Here is a 19,319-nt window from a genome sequence, read left to right on the forward strand (position 1 = left end):
CACTCCAGTTACTCATTCACTCGACACTTGATAAGATTTTCTTCTTCCTTCTTTTTATTACACATAATCAGGAACATTCAAAATATCATAAGTCACTAAGATGATGAATCTCACAGTCAAAACCCCCCCCCCAAAAAAAATAATAATAATCCGAAAAGGAAAAAAAAGGTTCAAAATCAGCTTGTCTACAACAGATTTATTTATTTTTTTTTTAAGCTTGAAAAGATTGATTTTTATTTTTAAACCTGCTTAAAAAAATGGACGTCATAAGGACGTTTTAGACATTAAACAAATTCTTAAAAGGAAATATAAAATCATGTAAAAAAAAATAAAAATCAAAAAAATTGCCTCAAAATCAGCGTGTCTTCAACAGATGTTTAAAAAAAATACAAATTTTAGCTTGAACTGATTGATTTTGAATTTTAAACCTGCTTAAAAAAATGGACATGTCATAAGGACATGTATTTAATCATTAAAAAATAATAATAAAGGTCTTAAAAGGAAATATAAAATCATGTAAAAAAAAAATTCTAAAACATTTTTAAGTAACCACATGTTCCAAACATGTTCCAAAAACAAAAAAAACACCCCAAAAGGAAAAAAAATAGTTCAAAAGCAGTGTTTTTTAAGACGTAAAAAAAAATAAAAAAATAAATAGCTTGAACAGATATGTTCACGTCACAAGGACATGATTTTAGAAATTAAAAAAAAAAAAAAAAAAAAAAAAGTCTTAAAAGGAAAAAATCTTAAAATCATGTAAAAAAATAATAATAATTCTAAAAACTTGCCTTAAAACATCGTTGTTTTTTTTTTAAGAGATGCTGAAGAAGTAACCACTTCAAAATAAAACATGCTTAAAAGAAACATTTTTTCGAAACATGTTTAAAATGTCAGATACATTTTTTTGCGCATTTCAAATTAGTGCTTGTTTCAATGTTTTTCTGTTAAAAGTACTTCTACAAAGAAAAATTTTAAATTGTTTTGTTTTTTTCAAAATAAATAAACACGGCTCAATAGAAACATGTTAAAATGAAAAAACATCTAAAAAAAACAAACCTTAAAAAAAAAAAAAAAAAAACGACAAAAAAAAAAAGATTTTCAATGAAAAGGCCCACAATGTGATTCCACTTGTGGAAAGGCGGGCGGCTAATTAGCAGCTAGCGCTCCAATCTGCTGCTATCCTAGCAACAGGAGAGTCCAGTTGGCGGTTGCCACGGCGACCGGCCAGAAAACACAGTCTGTCTCAGCAGGCTGCTTTTGCTTGCGGTTCCATCAGCGCGCATCCAAAAAAAAAAAAAAAAACAGACGCTGGCCGACGCGGAACCTCCTACAGCAGAACTTAACGGCACGCTCAGTTTTTAAAGTGTTGCACGAGAATAACACCTGCTGCCTTCTCCTTGTGCACCAACGGTTGAGGACATGCAAATTGGCTGATAATAAATAAATGACACCTTCAGGTGGAATCGGGATTGCTACGCGCCACTCGGGAGTGTTCGGCAGCAATCAAGAGTTTCATCCGGCTGCGTTCGAGAGCGCACAGGAGCGTTCGGGAGCGCTGAGGGGACGTTCAACAGTCGACAGAAAATGTTCAGGGCGCTCAAGAATAATGCACGTTCGAGAGCATCTCGGAGCTTTCTTGAGCGTTGTTCACAAGTGGTTTGGAAAGTGGGTCAGGGGACAGGAGTGTTCAAGAGCATGAAGGCGTGTTCAGTCAAGAGCATTCAGGAGCATTTAGGTGTGTTCAGGAAAGGTAAAAAAACGTCGAGGGACACTCAAGAAGAATTCATTCAAGAGTGTTCAAGAACCTCAGAGGGCGGTAAGTAACGTTCAGTAGCATTCAGTCACGTGTGTTGAAGAGCGTTCAGGAGCACTGAGGGAGGACGTTCAGCAGTCGACAGAAAACGTTCCGGGCGCTCAGAAAAATGCACGTTCGAGAGCATCTAGGAGCCTTCTTGAGCGTGTTCACAAGTGGTCTGGAAAATGGTTCAGGAGACAGGATTGTTCAAGAGCATGAAGGCGTGTTCAGTCATGTTCATTCGCTCAGTGGCATTCAAGAAGCATTCGGGAGCATTGGAGTGCGTTCAGGAGAGGTAATTCATTCAGGAGTGTTTAAGTGCCACGGAGGGCGTTAAGTAACGTTTGGGAGCAGTCAGTCACGTGTGTTTTCGAGTATTCAGGAGAGGTCAAAATTGTTGAGTGAGTGTTCAAGAGCCTCAGAGGGTGTTAACGTTCAGGAGCAATCAGTCAGGTGTGTTGAAGAGCGTTCAGGAGCAGTGATGTGCGTTCAGGAGAGGTCAAATAATGTGAAGGGACACGCGAGAAGAATTCATTCAGGAGTGTTCAAGAGCCTCAGAGGGCGTTAAGTAACGTTCAGGAGCATTTAGCCGAGTGTGCTGACAAGCATTCAGAGGAGCACGGAGCAGCTTGAGGAGTGTTCAGTAACGTTCAGGATCTCTGGAGGATCATCAAAGGGGTGTTGGGAAACGCGCGCGCGTTCAAGAGCGAGGCCTCACGAGCGCATGTAGAGCGCGATGAGGCCGTCTCGGTGCAGACGCTGCCACAAGTCCAACTCCAGCTTCAAGTCGTGGTTGATGAAGAAACCCACCGGGCTGTACTTCCTGTCGTAGTAGTGGTCCGAGTACTTTTTGTACTGCGGCGTCATGAAGCCATACGCGCTGACGCGGTCGCAGCTGTGCAGCGCCGCCAGCAGCATGACGGCGCCCGTCGACGGCCGGTAGATGTTCCGGTGTTTGCTTTTCAGGGTTCGGGACGGGAGGAACCTGCAAAGGAGAAACAACATTTGGGGCGCTCGCCTGGGAGGTTGCCGCGGTTACCGGCCGGCCAAGAGGGCGGGGCTCCACTCACCTGTTTCGGATGTAGCGGATGAAGTCGGGGTGGTACATCTTCAGCTTGGCCCCCGTCACGTCCTTCCCGAAGTACGCTGTCGGACTGGGCGGGGAACATGACAAGAGGAACTCAAATTTTGGTTCCCGACCAATCAGCTGAGAATCTTTTACTTTTGGTCACGTCAAGCCTTTTTGAAGTCGTTTACGCCCCCTTTGGGTCACATTAAGCCCCAAAAAGTCATTTGACTTTGTACTATGTTAAAAAGTAGTAATCAGACTCCTGGTTGGGGACCTCAGCCTTAAGTTACTTTCACTTTTCACAACTTGACGTCCCCCTAAGCACCTTCAAGTCACTTTCAAGTCGCATCAAGCTGCTCAAAGTCACTGTTGAAAACAGCGTTGTTTGTTTTAAAACACCAAGTTTGTCAGCATTTAAAATAAAATAAACACATTTTAAAAAGTAGTAATCAGACTTCTGGTTGGGGACCTCAGCCTTAAGTTACTTTCACTTTTCACAACTTGGCGTCCTTCTTACCACTTTCAAGTGACTTTCAGTCACATCAAGCTGCTCAAAGTCACTGGTGAAAACACTTGGACAAAAAGAGCTTATTGCAACATGGCCCTGTCTGTTCTCTTATACTCTGCTGCCCCCTGCTGGCCATTTTTTTTGGTAATAACTACCATTGCTTTAAGCCATATCTTCATGTCAAAAGCTGGATCAAACCCTTCCGTGTGCTCTTTCATTAAAAACAAAAAACAAAACAAAAAATGTGTAAATATGTTTTTGGAAGTGAGTGAGTGAAGTGACTCAAGCTGACTGCGGAGCCATAATTAGCGATGTGTACGCCGGCGTGCGCTACTGACTCTTTGCCTCGCTCCCGTCCTTGCTCAACGAGGGTGCGCCGGGCCGCCGCCTTCATCAGCAGGTAGTCGCGGTCGTGGTCGGGCAGGAAGACGTAACGTGTTTCCTGTCCAGGAGGGGTGGGGGGGCGACAACGTCAGCGTCATGTGACGTCCTCGAGGAAGCGCTCGGCTCACCTGAGACTGAGGCGGCCCTCGGTAGCCGACGGAGGCGTAACTCCTCATGGAGTTGACGAGTGTGTTGGTGGAGAAGGTGTAGTGGGTGGTGCGGGTCCCCACGTCGTCCTCGAAGCCCGCCAGGATGGCACCGTTCGTCCTACGACACCAAAATGTGTCACGTCATCATCGAAAAAGGAAGGACAAACGCGAAGCTTGGTAGTTTTGGGACTCCAGACTTGCAAAACTGTCCCACCTGAAGACGTAGTGATGCCCGTCGATCTCCTTCCCCTTCTTGGAGTCCTTGAGGATGCCGCCGTTGCCCACCACGGCGCAGCGGATGCAGCCCGACGAGTCGTTGCGACGCTTCCAGTCGTCCAACATCACGCCGTTGACCGAGGACGAGTTGAGCAGCGTCAGCGCGTCGGACAACGCTGTCGAGAAAAAAAAACATTACTTAAAGGAAGGCGCAAATTGGAGCAGGATTTCAAGCAGACTACCAGGACAGAACATCAAGTCTGCAGCAGCAATCACATAGAAAAAACGACATATCATGTATCTTTTTGTCAGAGACATTTAACTCATATACTCCCAAAAACGTATAAATACGTTCTATTTTAAATGTTTTAAGTGTCCCAAATACGTATTTATACATTGTTTTTATGCTAGAGCATACAGAAGGCTTTGATGCAGCCTCTCAACTGCAAAAGAACGGTTGAAGAAATAGTAGTTATTACACAAACGGCCAGCAGATGGCAGCAGAGTATAAGAGATTAGCCAGGTCCATGTTGCAACAAGTTCTTTTTCCCAGTCTTTTCAACAGGTTTGTGAAGAATGATGAAACTTTGCGATATTCTAATGTTAATTGCTGCAGAACGGAAACAGATAGAAATGTACTCTTTTTTTTTTTTTTTCCCTGATGAAAGGAGAGACTTTAATCTTTCTTTTGGTAGGTTCCATGTTTTGATAGCAATAGAACACAATATTCTGTGGGCCTTAAAAAATCAGTCAAAATCCAGTAAAACAACCGGGAGTTGTAGGGGATAATGGGACTGTTGCAAAAGGAGTAGAAACTAACAGAATGTATCCGTTAAACAAATTTTTAGCTGATTTTTTCGAAACTTATAATTTCACATTATACATGAAGGTATAATGGTGCTTAATTAAAAAAAAATTGCTTTCTAAGTAAGATTGACGCTGAATTAACATTGAATAATCTCCAGCAGAATTTTTTTTTTTTTTAAATTGGTTGCTCTTGAAATACTTCCTGTTTTCTTCTTCTTTCAAATGTTTCAAACTAAACAGTCTGCTGCCAACTAGTGGCCAACAGTAGAATGACACCCAAAATGAAACTGCAGTACAAACTAGTTGTGGCACTTCCTAGGTGAAGGTACTCGTTTTGTTGTTTTTTGTGGCGCCTTTCTAATGTCGAGCATGAGCCTTGGATCAATAAAGGCGTGTTTCCCAAACAAACATCAAACAAAGGAGCAGCAATTCGGGTTATTGATCTTGGACACGCCCAACTGCAACGTTTACTGCTCCAAGCACTTCAAGTCCTGGACGGACTTTTCTTTTTCATGATCATTTCCATTTTCAAGTACATTTGAGAGTGTAATGAGATGACATTTTCATCAAATTTAGAAAGATGATCTTCAACGACGATGACGACAACGTCTTGATTTTTTAATGTTGGTTGGTACTGACTTTGATAGGAGAGGCTCCCCCAGCCGTTTGCGCCCACGTGCAGACGGAGGCGGCGGTATTCGGCGGCCGTGGCGTGCTTGGACCACTGCAGTACCGGAACGTTCTTCAGGAAGATCCCGGACACGTCCGATTTGGGGACGCGGCTTCGGATGCCATCCGGGCAGTCCTGCACAACAGGAAGTGGCATGTTGAACTCAATGTTCCAAATGACAACTCTCAATTTCCGCACCATCCCAACAACACCATTTTCAAACTAGACTAACTGCAGTTTATGGAGAAATTGTGTGGGAATGCTGAAAGCTGAATGCAAAGCTGAATGCTTTTGAAGTAAATTGAAAGATAAATTATATGAAAATGAAATGAATAAAAGTTTTAATTGAAGTTGAAAGATAAATGAATAAAAAGAACTGTGCAGTATCACATAGCTGGTAATGATGATGTATGTATGATGTATGTATGGAAGTGGGCGTGTCAGTCCTATTGAAAATGAAAAGTTGATATTGAACATCAAATTGTGTGAGTACTGTAAGCAGCACGGAATCAGACGATATATACCACAGAATGTGTGAATTTTTGAAGCAAGTTGAAATTTGAATAGTGTAAATCGCAAGTATTATGTGGGAGTGGTTTCTCGGCAAAAAAGTGAGGAGAATAAAAATCCGAATAACATATGTGGGATGCTTTCAGCATTCCCACAACAAGAGTTGAACCTTGAATCTTGCTATGTCAGGTTTAGGCAACTTTTGATAGACAACAATCAGAAATTTCTGAGATTTCTATCTGAACCAGGGTTATTATAGTTCTGGATTTTTCATTTTTGTTCGTTTTTAGTTTTTGTTTTGTTTTTGTTTTTTAAATATAGTTAGTTTTAATTAGGTTTCAGTGTGGTTCTGTTAGTTTTTATTCGTTTTAGGTTTTTTTTTAATGTGTATTAAATAAGCGGTCAAGAAAATGGATGGATGGATGTATGTGTATTACTTGTGCGCAATATTGAATAAACACCATGGTGAAATGAAAAAAAGTTACATTTCTTACCTAGCGAAGGTGCTTTTCTATTAGCTGCTGCTAGATGACGTCACTTCTGTGTGACCCACTGAACTTTCAAACGTCTTTATTGTGGGAATGCTGAGCAATCCTACATATGTTTTTGTGATTTTTATTCTCCACACTTTTTTGCCACATAACTCCCACATAATACTTCCAATTTACACTGTTCAAATTTTAACTAGCTTAAAAAAATTCACCCATCTCGGGGTATATATATCGTCTGATTCCACATTAATTAATTACAATATTTACACAATTAAATGTTTAATATCAGCTTTTCCCCATTCATTTTCAATGTAAAGTATCACTTTCCACGCCCACTTCCATACATATTACATCATCATTATTGCTCGGTGGCACAGTTGGTAAAGTGCTTTGTCCGGTAACTAGGAGGTCATAATATATCTCTCAATTTACTTCATAAGCATTCCACATACAATCAAATCTTAGCATTCAGCGTTCAGAATTCCCACGCAATTTCTACAGAAATTGCACTTAGTCGAGTTCCAGTTATTATTTAAATAAATCTACTTAAAAATCACATTGAAAATCATCCCCAAAGGCTCATGCACTAAATTAATGACCAAAGACTAAAACAAAGGACATTTTCACTATAATTATCGTCAGTTTAAGTTAGTTTTGTAAACATAAAATGTGGTTTCAGTTAGTTTTCGTTTAAAAAAAAAAAAAAAAACTTTCATTTTTATTTTATTTCGTTAACGAAACTGTTGTTTGAATTAAGAGTTTTTTCATTAGTTTTCGTTAACTAAAATAACCGTGTTCTGAGCACACTGTCGCTCTCTCTCTCTTTTTTTTTTTTATTGGACTTTTTTGCCTAGTTACATTGAAGCTGCTTGTTCTAAAGAAAGAATCACACACATACAAGAGCAGCTTCAAAGCAGTCACAGATGCAAATCATCATGCAGATAATAATGTCGACATTGTTTTTCTTCACCGCTGAAAGTTTCAAAGTCAAGCTTCAAAAGTTCAATCGCAAAACATTCCAGTCGCCATCTTGCGATAAAGGAAAATGAAGGCGCATGAGTCATATTCACAGAATAAATTCTTCACAATACTGTACTAGAAAGAGAAAATATGTGCTAATACTTACATTATTATAAATATCCGTAAATAACATTAAAACCCCTAACACGATGATACCGAGGTGACGCCAGGATTCAAAGCACAATTCCATAAGATTCTGACAAAATTGTGACAAATACATCCAACGTGATTTGAACACGATTTTAAATGCCATCTGAACATTGCATCCGACTAGATTCGAAAATGATTCTTGGCGTGATTACAAGATGGCTAACAGGAATTCCACCATGATTTGAACACTAATTCCAAACCACGATTCCGACATTGAACCCAGCGTGATGATTTTCATCATGATTCAAATGTCATTCCAAGCATGATGATTCTAAAACAAAGAATCCAACCCGATTTTGGTCACGATTCCAATTGCAATTCCAAAGCATGATTCAAACCCGTCCAACTGCACCTTACGATGACATCATGCCGAGTTCCGCTAGACTTGACTCGAGTCGTCAGCATGACGGCGCCGCCCTGTGACATCATTGTGTAACCATGGAGACCAAATGAGCCAACAGCTATTTTTTTTTGGGGGGGGGGAGGCAATGAGGTGACATGAAGCAACCATGTGACAGTTTGCTGCCGATATGATTTGAACACAACTTTCACATGAATTCAGCATAATTCTGAAATGATTTGGAGCATAATTATTAGCGAATCCCGGACATGATTAGCAGCCATGCGTGAATTCAACATGCGGCCAAATGGATTTCGAATTGGGATCTCGCAGCGGCAGGACGAAAAGCACGAAGCCAATTTATTCCAATAAGACGGGATTCCATCTCTCGATTACACGCCGATTCCAACCATGAGTCGACACCAATCTCATAACAGATGTAACGAGATAACAGCAAATACCGTGATATCGCAATATGAAAACACAATACATCATGGTCATGTCACGATGTTAACTAATTATCTCTCAAAAATGCATAAATATGTTCTATTTTGAATGTTTTAAGTGTCCCAAAGACGTATCTATATGTTTATTGGTTTTTTTCCTGCTAGAGCATACAGAAGTCTTTGATGCAGTCTCTCAACTGCGGTGAACAGTTGAAAAAATGGTAGTAAATACAAAAACGGCCAACAGATAGCAACAAAGTATAAAGCGATCAACTAGGGCCATGTTGCAACAAGCTCTTTTCCTCACTGTTTTCATCAGCAATATGAATATTGATGAAACTTTGCTATTTTCTAATGCTAATTGCAGAAAAACGGAAAGAGATAGAAATCTATATATTTTTTCCTGATGAAAGAAGAGACTAATCTTTCTTTTGGTAGGCTCCATGTGTTAAAAGAAAAAGTCAGGTTGACTTCCAGTTCTAGCACCCCCTGGTGGCTAGTTTTTTTTTTAGTGCAGTTTAATTTTCACAAGGCATGTTTTGACCCTTCTATGATTAAAATCGACGTTTTTGTGCTTGCACGAGCAAGTAAGTGCCTCAATATTAAGTGTATCGTATCGTGACCTTCATATTGTGATCATATCGTATCGTGATGTTTGGATATGGTTACATCCCGAATTTTCACAGGAGTTTATCAATGATTATGGACCAATGAGGTGACAGGAAGTTTGCAGTCCACTCACAGTTTGCGGGGGGACGTCTTCGCTGGCGTACGCGTCCCCCATGAAGTCGGCGGCCTCGGTGGGCTTTGCCGGTGCCGTCGGCGGCTGCGTGTCTCGCGGTTCACTGCGGAAGAGGCAAACATTCATCAGTTTGGGCTGCTGGCGGAGCACGTTGATGACATCATAAGGAGAGGAGAGTCCAGACGACAACCTGTTTTCCTTCTCCTGTCATATTTATTGCAATCATTTTGCTGTTATTTTTTCTTTCCCTTCAACAATTATTCATCATTGCTATAAGTTTATCGCAGTACATCGTTTGTGATTCATTGGAAAGTAGTAAGATTGCTTCATTTATTCATTGTTGGTAAAGAAAATCAGAACTTGTATGTATTTATTATAATTCAATTGATTATCATAAAATTAAAACAGTTTGTTATATTTCATTATTTGTTAACGTTTAATCCATTCTTTTTAAATGTTTTAAGTGTCCCTAAGATGTATTTATACGTTTTTTTGTTTTAACTCATTTGATGCCAAAGACGTATAAATACATTCTATTTTAAATGTTTTAAGTGTCCCAAAGACGTATTTATACGTTTTATGCTAGTGCATACGGAAGGCTTTGATGCAGCCCCTCAACTGCAAAGAACGGTTGAAGAAATGGTAATTACAAAAACGGACAGCAGGTGGCAACAGAGTATAAGAGGTCACCCAGGGCCATGTTGAAAAACAGCTCAATTACTCACAATTCTAAATAGATTTGTGGATAATGATGAAACTTCGCTATACTCTAACGCTAATTGTTCCAAAACAGAAACAGAAATATACTTTTTTTCCTGCTGAAAGAAGAGACTAATCTTTCTTTTGGTAGGTTGCATGTTTTTATAACAAAAGAACACAATGTTCCGTAGGCCTTGCAAAATCAGTCAAAATCCAGCAAAACAACCAGGAGTGAAAGGGATTGCTTCTGTGAAAATGGCTGCTGGGAGTGAATGAGTTAAATATTTTTCAATAAAATATTTATAACAATTCCCCAAAAATTCTAAAACTATTCAAATAATCAAATACAAACCAACCAATTACATTCATTCTAAAAATACAACAAAAAAAAGATTTTATTATTCAACTCTTTTATATCCACATTTAATTCCTTATTTTTTAAGCTGATCTATGCATATGTCAGGATTTCAAACTCAAAATGGGAAATTTGGTTGGTGATGTGAGACTGACCTCCACGATGATCCCACGCGGGCCCAGGACAGCGCCAGGGGGCTCTCCAGGCTCCCGGACAGGAAGTAGACGCATAGGACGGAGACGGCGGTGGCGGCGGCTAGCGCCACCTGCCTCTGTACCGACATCCCTGAACGGCACGCTATTTGGCAAGGCCACGCCCACTCACAAGTTGGGGGCTCGGCTACCTCCCTCCCCCGAAACCACTGCGGGGTGCATCGTGTGCTCTGGGTGAGGGTGCAAAGACGTCCTTGGGGCCAATGGCAGGAATTTAAGATGTGGCAGAACTCCTCTGGTTGAAACCAAGAAAAAAAAAGTTGGAGAATCAACAGCACACTGGTCGTCAAAAACAAAAAGTGACGGCTACAACTGTTTGAAAGCGCTTTTATAAATAAACGTGACTTGATTGCTGAGGCTTAATCTGTGCTTGCACTCGCAGCTCTGCTTACCTTCCCGACTTTTTGCCCACACACTTGTTGTCAACGTGTCGAAGCCGCTCGTCTTCGCTCCTCACGTCCGTTATCTACTTCCTGTTTTGCCAGCTTGACGTCCTGTTGCAGGGCTGAGTGCAGATAAGACACGTCCACATATAACGGCGGGCGTGACAAGTGTGGTGGTGAGCACGTGCGCAGAACGGGAAGCAAAAGCAGACCCAAAAAAAAAACACAAAAACAAAAAGTCATTGGGAACAATCGTGCTAAACAGGATTTAAACTTTTTAAACATGAATCCATTGAGATTCAAATCCGATTCAAAGAATGATTTGCGAGCTGATTACAAAATGATTCCAACGCATTTCAACTCTTAACCCTTTAAAGCATGAAACATGAAAAATAGGAGAGAAAATTCGGATTATTTGTAAATAGCGTATATTGGTCCTTCTAAACCGTTTTTTTTTTTTTTTTTTTTTAAATCAATTTCCACATATGACTTAATCTGTGTCATATTTGATACACCTGGTCACAATGCTCTAAATCCATACATTTATAACTGTCAAAAATATCATCATAAACAGACATATCAAACATAATTAGAAATTTTGCACTATTGATTAAACAAAAAAAAAGTATAAATACGTCTTTGGGACACTTAAAAAATATGTAAAAAAAAACCAAAACGAAACAAATTTTTGGGAGCAAACGAGTTAATATGATATGACCCTTGTGAGGAATAAGCAGTCAAGATAATGGATGGATGGATGGATGGCTTTAGAGGCAGAGTACAGCACGATTCAATGACTTGAATATAGTTCGAGTTTTTTTTTTTTTTTTACCATGACTAAATGATTCTATCGATCTGATCCTTACACAATTGATTCCAACAAGATTTGAAATTGATTCTTCTTCACCAGGAAGGCAAGCTGATATTTCAAGTTGAATCCAACAAGTGTCAACTTTCCCACTTGCGTGCGTCACTGGGACCTGGTGAGAGTCGTTAAAGTGATACACAGCCTGACAACCCCCCCTTCCTTTTTCTGGGACAATGAAGGCAGTGCTTGTTTACCTCAGACTGCTTCACAACCAGGAGTTAAACACCGTTCAAACTATCAAGGCCCCATGATTCCAACAATGATTACTAGCCATTTGTAAGATTGTCATCATCAATCTAACAGGATTTTTTAGCACGATTGTAACCATGAATTCAACACGATTTGGACAATGATTTATTTCAACTTGCTTCGAGAAATGATTCTTAAAGCACAAATCCAAAACACAACTGTGACCACGACTACAATAAAAAATGGTAACCACTAACTTGAGTTTTTTCAATGATGACTTTTCAAACATGACAAATCACAAAGATTCTAACTTCAATTCCAACCATGATTCAATAGCATTCTTCTGGAATATAAAGCGGGAATCTGAAATTCATGATTACAACTGGATTCAATTCAAAACGTTTGAATTCTAGCCATGAATGCTCGGCGAGGGAGGCGTGTTTGCTTGTTTGTGGGAGGGGGGAGTTAGTTGTTCAAATGCCTCACCTGGTCCCAGCCGGTCCTCGACGGTCCCCTCAGCCGAGCTTTTCCGACGACTTGGAGGCGCTTTGAGGAGTTGTGGAGGCACTCGGCGACACTCGACTGCTGCCGGGACCGCCTACTCGGGGTGGGGTGGGGCCACTGTGAGAAAGCAACAGCTGCTGGCAGCAGTGGGGAAGGGGGAGGTGGGGAGGGGGCAATTTGCAGCCAATGGGAGAGCAGCGGGCGAGTGACTCCGAGGAGGGACTTTTTTTTTTTTTGTCTCCAGTGTTTTGGACCCGGATGCTCAGGCTGCTTGGTGGGAGATGAAATACATAATTAAAAATAAATAAATAAATAAATAATCTATTTGAGGGGAACGTTGCCAAATAAATGCAACAAATAATGTGCTTTATTTGAATCGGCAATAAAAAAATAAATGAACCAATTCTTTAATACAATTTGTTACGGGTAATGTCAAATAATTTTTAATACATTTTTTTTTCATGATTTCAGTCATTGAAATTAAACATCGTGAGATGAATGAATAAGAAAGAGGGATATATTTTAACTATTATCAGGAAATGGCTAAATAAACAGAACCATTTATTTTTGAATAGCTACTGTTATTGCAGTTTTACTTCAGTTATTTAATACAATTAAACATTTGAATTTAACTGTAAAATAAGTTCATGTAAAACAGTTCAATAAAATATGCAACTCTTAATTACATTAAAAAATATATAAATTTAAAAACTGTGTTTTAATCAAACAATTTAATGAAGTATAAAATGTAAAAGTTTATTTTACTCACACATTTGTATGATATTAAATAAATTGATAAATGATTTGAGAAAAATATTTTTGTAAAAATTGTTTTATGGAATAAATATGCTAATCTTAATTATATTAAAAAAAATAAAAATTTAAAAATTGCATTTTAATCAAAGTATAAAATGTAAAAGTTTATTTTACTCCCACAAGAAAAAAAAAAAAAGTCCATTTGAACAAAGAAATTTGGGGGCGAAAACAACAACCACAATCAATGATGCAACTTCCTCGTCTGCGTCCTGCTTACGCGTCTGAAAATCAAACTGCACGAGTTGTCTTCGTAATTCTTTGGACTTTGGGTCACAACCTGCTGGCGGTGACAGAGCTTCTTTTGTTAAAGTGTGTGGCGTGGCATCGAGGGGGCCGGCCCGCCCGCCATCGGAGCTTTCGTCGGCAGAAAAGAAATCCGCTGAAAGACGAGACGGGCTTGACAGCAAAGTGGGTCACAAGACTTGAAACATTTTTGTTTGCTTTTGTTCCGCCCACTCTCGTCTCGCTTTGTCCTGCTGGAGGCGGCAAAGAGCAGCTGCTGGGTTCAAAGTCCCAAAAAAAAAAAAAAAAAATCCAATACTGGTCAGGTGCATTTGAAAGAGCCCCCCCATGCTGTCCTTGAGTCAAGTCTTATTTTGAGAAAGAAAAAAAAAAAAGATGCAAACGGCAACAAAGCCTTGCTGGGCCGCATATTTGTCACCAATCACGTTTGCTAGTCAAAAAAAAAAGAAATCCGCAACTAAATTCTTTCCATCCACAATTCCGTTTTCATCCAAGACAAATGTCACTTTTGCCGTTCACGTGGAAAAGTTTTGCCGTTACACAAACCTACAATTCATTTGCAGATAAACAAGGCCGATATTTGCAGGAGAATTGAAGATATTTTCAAGTATTGATTCCTGCAAAAAAAGGTTTTAACGAGCCGTTTAACGCGTCTCGATTAGCCATGTTGTGATCATGTCAATATTTCTGCTCCTTTTCATATATCTGAAATCACCTTTCAAATGAAGTTGTGGCAATCTGTAACAAAGTATGATGTGGACTTGTGTTCATTTTCTCCGCCATTTTTAAATTTAGTCTCACTTTTAGTCCAGTTTCAATCACGCTTGTTCGTTTTTATCGTAGTTGGTCAACGGCAACGGTTTTGTTTTGTCCATTTTTAGTAGACTATAAATCTTGCATTTTAGTCTTTATTTTAGTCCAAGAAAATGCATTCATTAGTCAAGTTTTAGTCAGGACTATATATATATACATATATGTATATATACACACATACATATATATATATATATATATATATATATATATATATATATATATATATATGTGTATATATATATATATATATATATATATATATATATGTGTATATATATATATATATATATATATATATATATATGTGTATATATATATATATATATATATATATATATATATATATATGTGTATATATATATATATATATATATATATATATATATATATATATATATATATATGTGTATATATATATATATATATATATATATATATATATATATATATATATATATATATGTGTATATATATATATACACATATATATATATATATATATATATATATATATATATATATATATATATATATATGTGTATATATATATATATATATATATATATATATATATATATATATATATATGTGTATATATATATGTGTATATATATATATATATATATATATATATATATATATATATATATATATATGTGTATAAGTAAAGTACATTTTCGCTTCGTCTTCATTAGTCGATGAAAATGCATCATGATTTAGTCCCAGATATTGTTTATTAATGACGGTTTTAATCTCGTTTGAAAAACATGTGTTGCCGAAATAATTTTTGTTTAGTTTTCGTTGACGAAATTAACACAATAACTATTTCAAACTAGATTGACGAGATTAAGATCGCCATTTTCAATATTTGCATAGCAAATATCGGTAAGGAGAAACCTGGACTCGTTAATGGCAAAAGCCAAATCATTCATATCGGGGTCATTTATTATTTAACTAGAATTCATTCAATAACTACCAAATTCATATTTTGTTCCAACAAAAATTTGGTATTCTAATACTGACATGAAACAGAGATAAGAGTATAAAAAGAATCCATTCACTTTTAATCAAATGAAAAAATGTGAACAAATCTTAGTGGACCCGAATACAGAATCAGTCCTGGTGGTCCCCAATAAATAGCGAGTGAAAATAAATACATCGGTCCTGCTGGCCTCCGTTTCGCTTGCTAACAGTTGGCGGTCACGTGACTTGTGGTGCCCCGCATGGGAAAGCCCCCGCTCCCTCCCCCTCGCGTGCTCGTTTCTAACTTTTTTTTTTTTTTTTTTCCACTTCCTGCCTCCTCACATTCTTCTCGGCCCACGCTGGCATGTGCTTGACAGCCGCCCTACAATCAGGCCACCTCAAAACTCGCCAGCCGTCCTTCCTGACACGTCCTCGTCTCCTTCTTTCACTCTCGAAAACATTAGACAATCTTTTCGTTTCGTGCTCGCTCCCCCATGAACAAAACACACGAGTCACTATGATTAACAAAAACACCCCCTCGGGGGTGCAGGCCTGCCCGGGCTGGCCACAAAAACATCTGGAATAGATCTGAGGGGCATTCTTGCTCCGTGGGGGAGGGGCCAGAGTCTTTTCAATCACTTCCGACATCACAGAGATGACTCGGGCTCACGTTGCGTTAACGCCAGTCTTTCGAGTTGCTCAAACGCATTCGGAGGGAAATTGCAAAATGAATTGCAAGATGAAATCCGCCCGTTTTCCTCCATCTCAGATTGGCGGCCATTTTGGCCCTCTACCGCCCTCTGCTGTTGACAAAAACTGATCAGATCAATCAAAGTATCCGATAGAATTGAAACTAACTTGAATATTGGTATCGGATACCAGAGCGCTAGTATCGATATTTCACATGAATTTAATTCTTTTGGTTTCTCATGGGTCCCTTGCCGGCCTGTCAATCACAGTGGTGGGTGGCACCAATTAATTATTTTGACAGTGAATATGCCAACGAGTCATGCTATGCTTCGTTTGAGCTTTTCCAATTACTAGTTGAGTATTTGTGTAGCACACAACATGGAAGTATCGTTTATGTCATGTGACTAGACTACTTTGCAAATTGAAATAACAGCCCAGGTATGTTTCCATTGGGGATATTATATTATTGCATGTTCAAGAACCTAACAAGAAAGTCTAATTTAAAAAAACAAAGAAAAAGTTATTTAACTCATTTGCTCCCAATAACGTGTAAATACGTTTTTTTAATGTTCTACGTGTCCCGAAGACATATTCATACGTTGTTGTTTTTTTATGCTAGAGCATACAGAAGGCTTTGATGCAGCCTCTCAACTCAACGGTTGCAGAAATGGTAGTTATTACACAAACGGCCAGCAGGTGGCAGCAGAGCAAAGGAGATTAACCAGGGCCACGTAGAAAAAAAGCTCAATTACTTACAATTTTGAATAGATTTGTGAAAACTGATGAAACTTAGCTCTCTTCTAATGCTAATTGCTGCAAAACGGAACCAGATAGAAACATACTTTTTTTTCCTGATGAAAGAAGAGACTTTAATCTTTCTTTTGATAGGTTCCATAGCAACAGAACACAATATTCTGTAGACCTTGCAAAATCAGTCAAAATCCAGTAAAACAGCCGGGAGCGAACGGGACTGCTTCTGTGAAAATGGCTGGGAGTGAATGAGTTAATAGCACAAATGATGGTTTAAAATACCATCATATTTTAGAAACCGAAAAATACTTCGTATCGGAGATACTGGTACCAGAATTTATTTGGTATCGATCGATAGGAAAATCTCAAGTATCGCACAGCTCTAATTGACGGCCCTCGGGCTTGCATTGCGAACCTGAAGGCACGTGAGCACAATTTCGGTTGACAGTAGGGGGCGGTAGAGGACAAAATGACAACAGCCAGGTGGATTAAAAACAAAAACAAACAAACAAAAAAAAAAACAGTGACAGCAACGTGCCTGGTTCATCCAACGGTTCTGCGATGTCCACAAAAATAAACAAACTTGAACCCACTTTGAGTCGCTCGAGTGCTAGTATGCGTTTACATCGACGGTCCTTGCGCTCATTTCTCCATTAGCTGCCTCCTTTGCTCCTCCCACAAGGCCTCCAGGTGCTCCGCCCTCTTCAGGGCAGCCTATCGGGCGACAGCAAAGCGCGGCGTTAAAACGGCCGCCCCCCCCCCACCAACCAATCGCAAGGCTCGATGGCGCCGCGCCTCACTCACCTCGTGCTGCCTCCGCAGAGCGCTGACCGCCTCGTCTTTCTTCAAGATGGCCGACTTGACTCTGCAGGTTATGATGTCATCACAGTGAGCGTCACGTTTTAGAAGAGAAGAAAAAAAAAAAAAAAAAAAAAAAGACGTTCCTATCCGCTACTCTGTAATGTAGCGAGCTGTCCATTTTGGAGTGCTGATGGAAATTTTTTTAATTATTAATTAAACATGGAGTTAAATAAACCAATAATTAAATAAATGTGTCGTGAAATAATTAAATGTGTCATTTATTAATTAAATGCGGAATTAAATAAACCTATAACCAAATAAATGTGTCATGAAATAATTAAATATATCAGTTTTTTCAAATTTGCAACAGGTTCAAAGCTTGATTTGCATCGCTCTGTGCTTCATGTCCATGAATTGGCTAGCCGAGGCCGTCTCCATGGCAACGAGACGATATGTTTCGGCATTAGAGCTGGGACAGTCGACGGACTTGCTTATTACATAAACGCTATTACAGTGTTCCCTCGTTTATCGCAGGTTCATCTTTCGCTTTCGATTTTTTACAGCGTGCTTCTTGGTTTGTTTACTTTTTTTTTCCCTCTCGAACCCTACGCCCGACCGGGGATATATGGGCATCTGCGGATTCGTCTTGACAAGAACTTTCCAACGGCGTCTGCCCCGTCACTCGACAGCATTGCATTCCGGAGATAGAAAATATACACTGTGCTGTATAACAAGTAAATTAAAAAATGGAAAAAATGACTGTAAATAGTAAAAAACAAAAAAACAAAAAACAAACAAAAAACTAAAACGATGAATGAAAAAGCATTCATAAACTAAAAATACCAAAATGAAAAAAAATACAATAAATTAAAAAAAATATGTACTATAATAAATTTAAAATATATACTTTTAATGGGAAAAAAATGAATGTAAATTAAAAAAGGACATGATGAATGAAAAAGCATTTATAATAAAGTAAAAATATCAAAACAAAAAAAAACAACTAAAAAATATACATAATTAACGGGAATTATTTATCTATTTTTTAATTAACGCGGATTTCCATTATCGCGGGTTGTTTTGGGAACGTAACACCCGCGATAAATGAGGGAACACCGTATTACCGCCTTTGTTGGCTCTTACTCCTCCCCACTGACGGTCCAGGTGCGCTGTGGATGCGCTCGCCTTGTAAGGTCTGCGGCTGCTGACTGTTTCGTCGCAACAAAACTTAACGCAAAACAAGCAACAATACCAAATATCAGGGTTGATATTTGGTGTACTCTTGATTGAGGGCTCAACCTCACGTATAGTCACGACACAGCACTCGAAAACGGACAGCAGAGTCTACACAGAGTACTCGATACAGAGTCGGAGAGATGGAGCGATTCCCGGTTGGTTACCGCTGGTGCACTTCCTGCAGCTCGGCTTCCTTCTCCTTGGTGATCCTGTCCGCCTCAGCCTGCAGCGCCACGCGCACCTCCTCCGCCTCCGCCCTGGCCCTCTGCGCCTCCTCCTCGGCCAGCAGCAAGCGCGCGCTGAACTCCTGCCGGATCACCAGGGCCAGCTCGTGGCGCTCGTCCAGTAGCTGGTCCCGGTTCTGAATAAAAACAAACGGCTCAGGTTAGCGGCTTGCTGGGCCTGATGATGCTTTTAATCACCCATTCATCTGACAATTACGCTTTCTATTATTCTCCAAATCTGCAAAAAAAAAAAAAAAAAAAATTTGATTATGG

The 19,319-nt window shown here is 39.2% G+C and overlaps 2 protein-coding genes across 7 annotated transcripts in view; both read right to left on the reverse strand.

Moving 5' to 3' along the window:
- Positions 1 to 84: 84 nt before the first annotated feature.
- On the reverse strand, positions 85 to 14,514 carry st6galnac (ST6 (alpha-N-acetyl-neuraminyl-2,3-beta-galactosyl-1,3)-N-acetylgalactosaminide alpha-2,6-sialyltransferase). Its single transcript, XM_077503303.1, has 10 exons — positions 12,490 to 14,514; positions 10,956 to 11,068; positions 10,507 to 10,798; positions 9,298 to 9,400; positions 5,568 to 5,733; positions 4,120 to 4,297; positions 3,885 to 4,023; positions 3,711 to 3,814; positions 2,866 to 2,949; positions 85 to 2,780 (listed from the first exon to the last, which is right to left on the reverse strand). The coding sequence occupies exons 3-10, from the start codon at positions 10,632 to 10,634 to the stop codon at positions 2,510 to 2,512; spliced, it is 1,173 nt and encodes a 390-aa protein (XP_077359429.1). The 5' UTR covers positions 10,635 to 10,798; positions 10,956 to 11,068; positions 12,490 to 14,514; the 3' UTR covers positions 85 to 2,509.
- A 909-nt stretch (positions 14,515 to 15,423) lies between these two features.
- Positions 15,424 to 19,319, reverse strand: part of cep131 (centrosomal protein 131) — a 32,348-nt gene continuing 28,452 nt past the window's right edge. For all 6 annotated transcript variants that reach the window (XM_077503419.1, XM_077503420.1, XM_077503418.1 and 3 more), the window contains 3 exons: positions 18,987 to 19,183; positions 17,590 to 17,650; positions 15,424 to 17,499 (listed from right to left, as the gene is read on the reverse strand). In XM_077503419.1, the coding sequence (XP_077359545.1) occupies positions 17,428 to 17,499; positions 17,590 to 17,650; positions 18,987 to 19,183 (330 nt within the window). In that variant the 3' untranslated portion in view covers positions 15,424 to 17,427. The remainder of the gene's footprint in view (positions 17,500 to 17,589; positions 17,651 to 18,986; positions 19,184 to 19,319) is intronic.

The sequence above is a fragment of the Festucalex cinctus genome, chromosome 17 (assembly GCF_051991245.1).
Source record: "Festucalex cinctus isolate MCC-2025b chromosome 17, RoL_Fcin_1.0, whole genome shotgun sequence".
Taxonomy (NCBI): domain Eukaryota; kingdom Metazoa; phylum Chordata; class Actinopteri; order Syngnathiformes; family Syngnathidae; genus Festucalex; species Festucalex cinctus.

Excerpts from the sequence above, each read along its gene's own strand:
- st6galnac (XM_077503303.1), bottom strand. The coding sequence starts at position 10,634 with ATGTCGGTACAGAGGCAGGTGGCGCTAGCCGCCGCCACCGCCGTCTCC. Across the intron at positions 4,298-5,567 it reads GGGGAGCCTCTCCTATCAAA|CGTTGTCCGACGCGCTGACG; the intron begins GTCAGTACCAAC and ends TTTTCTCGACAG. Across the intron at positions 4,024-4,119 it reads GGGCATCACTACGTCTTCAG|GACGAACGGTGCCATCCTGG; the intron begins GTGGGACAGTTT and ends TTGGTGTCGTAG.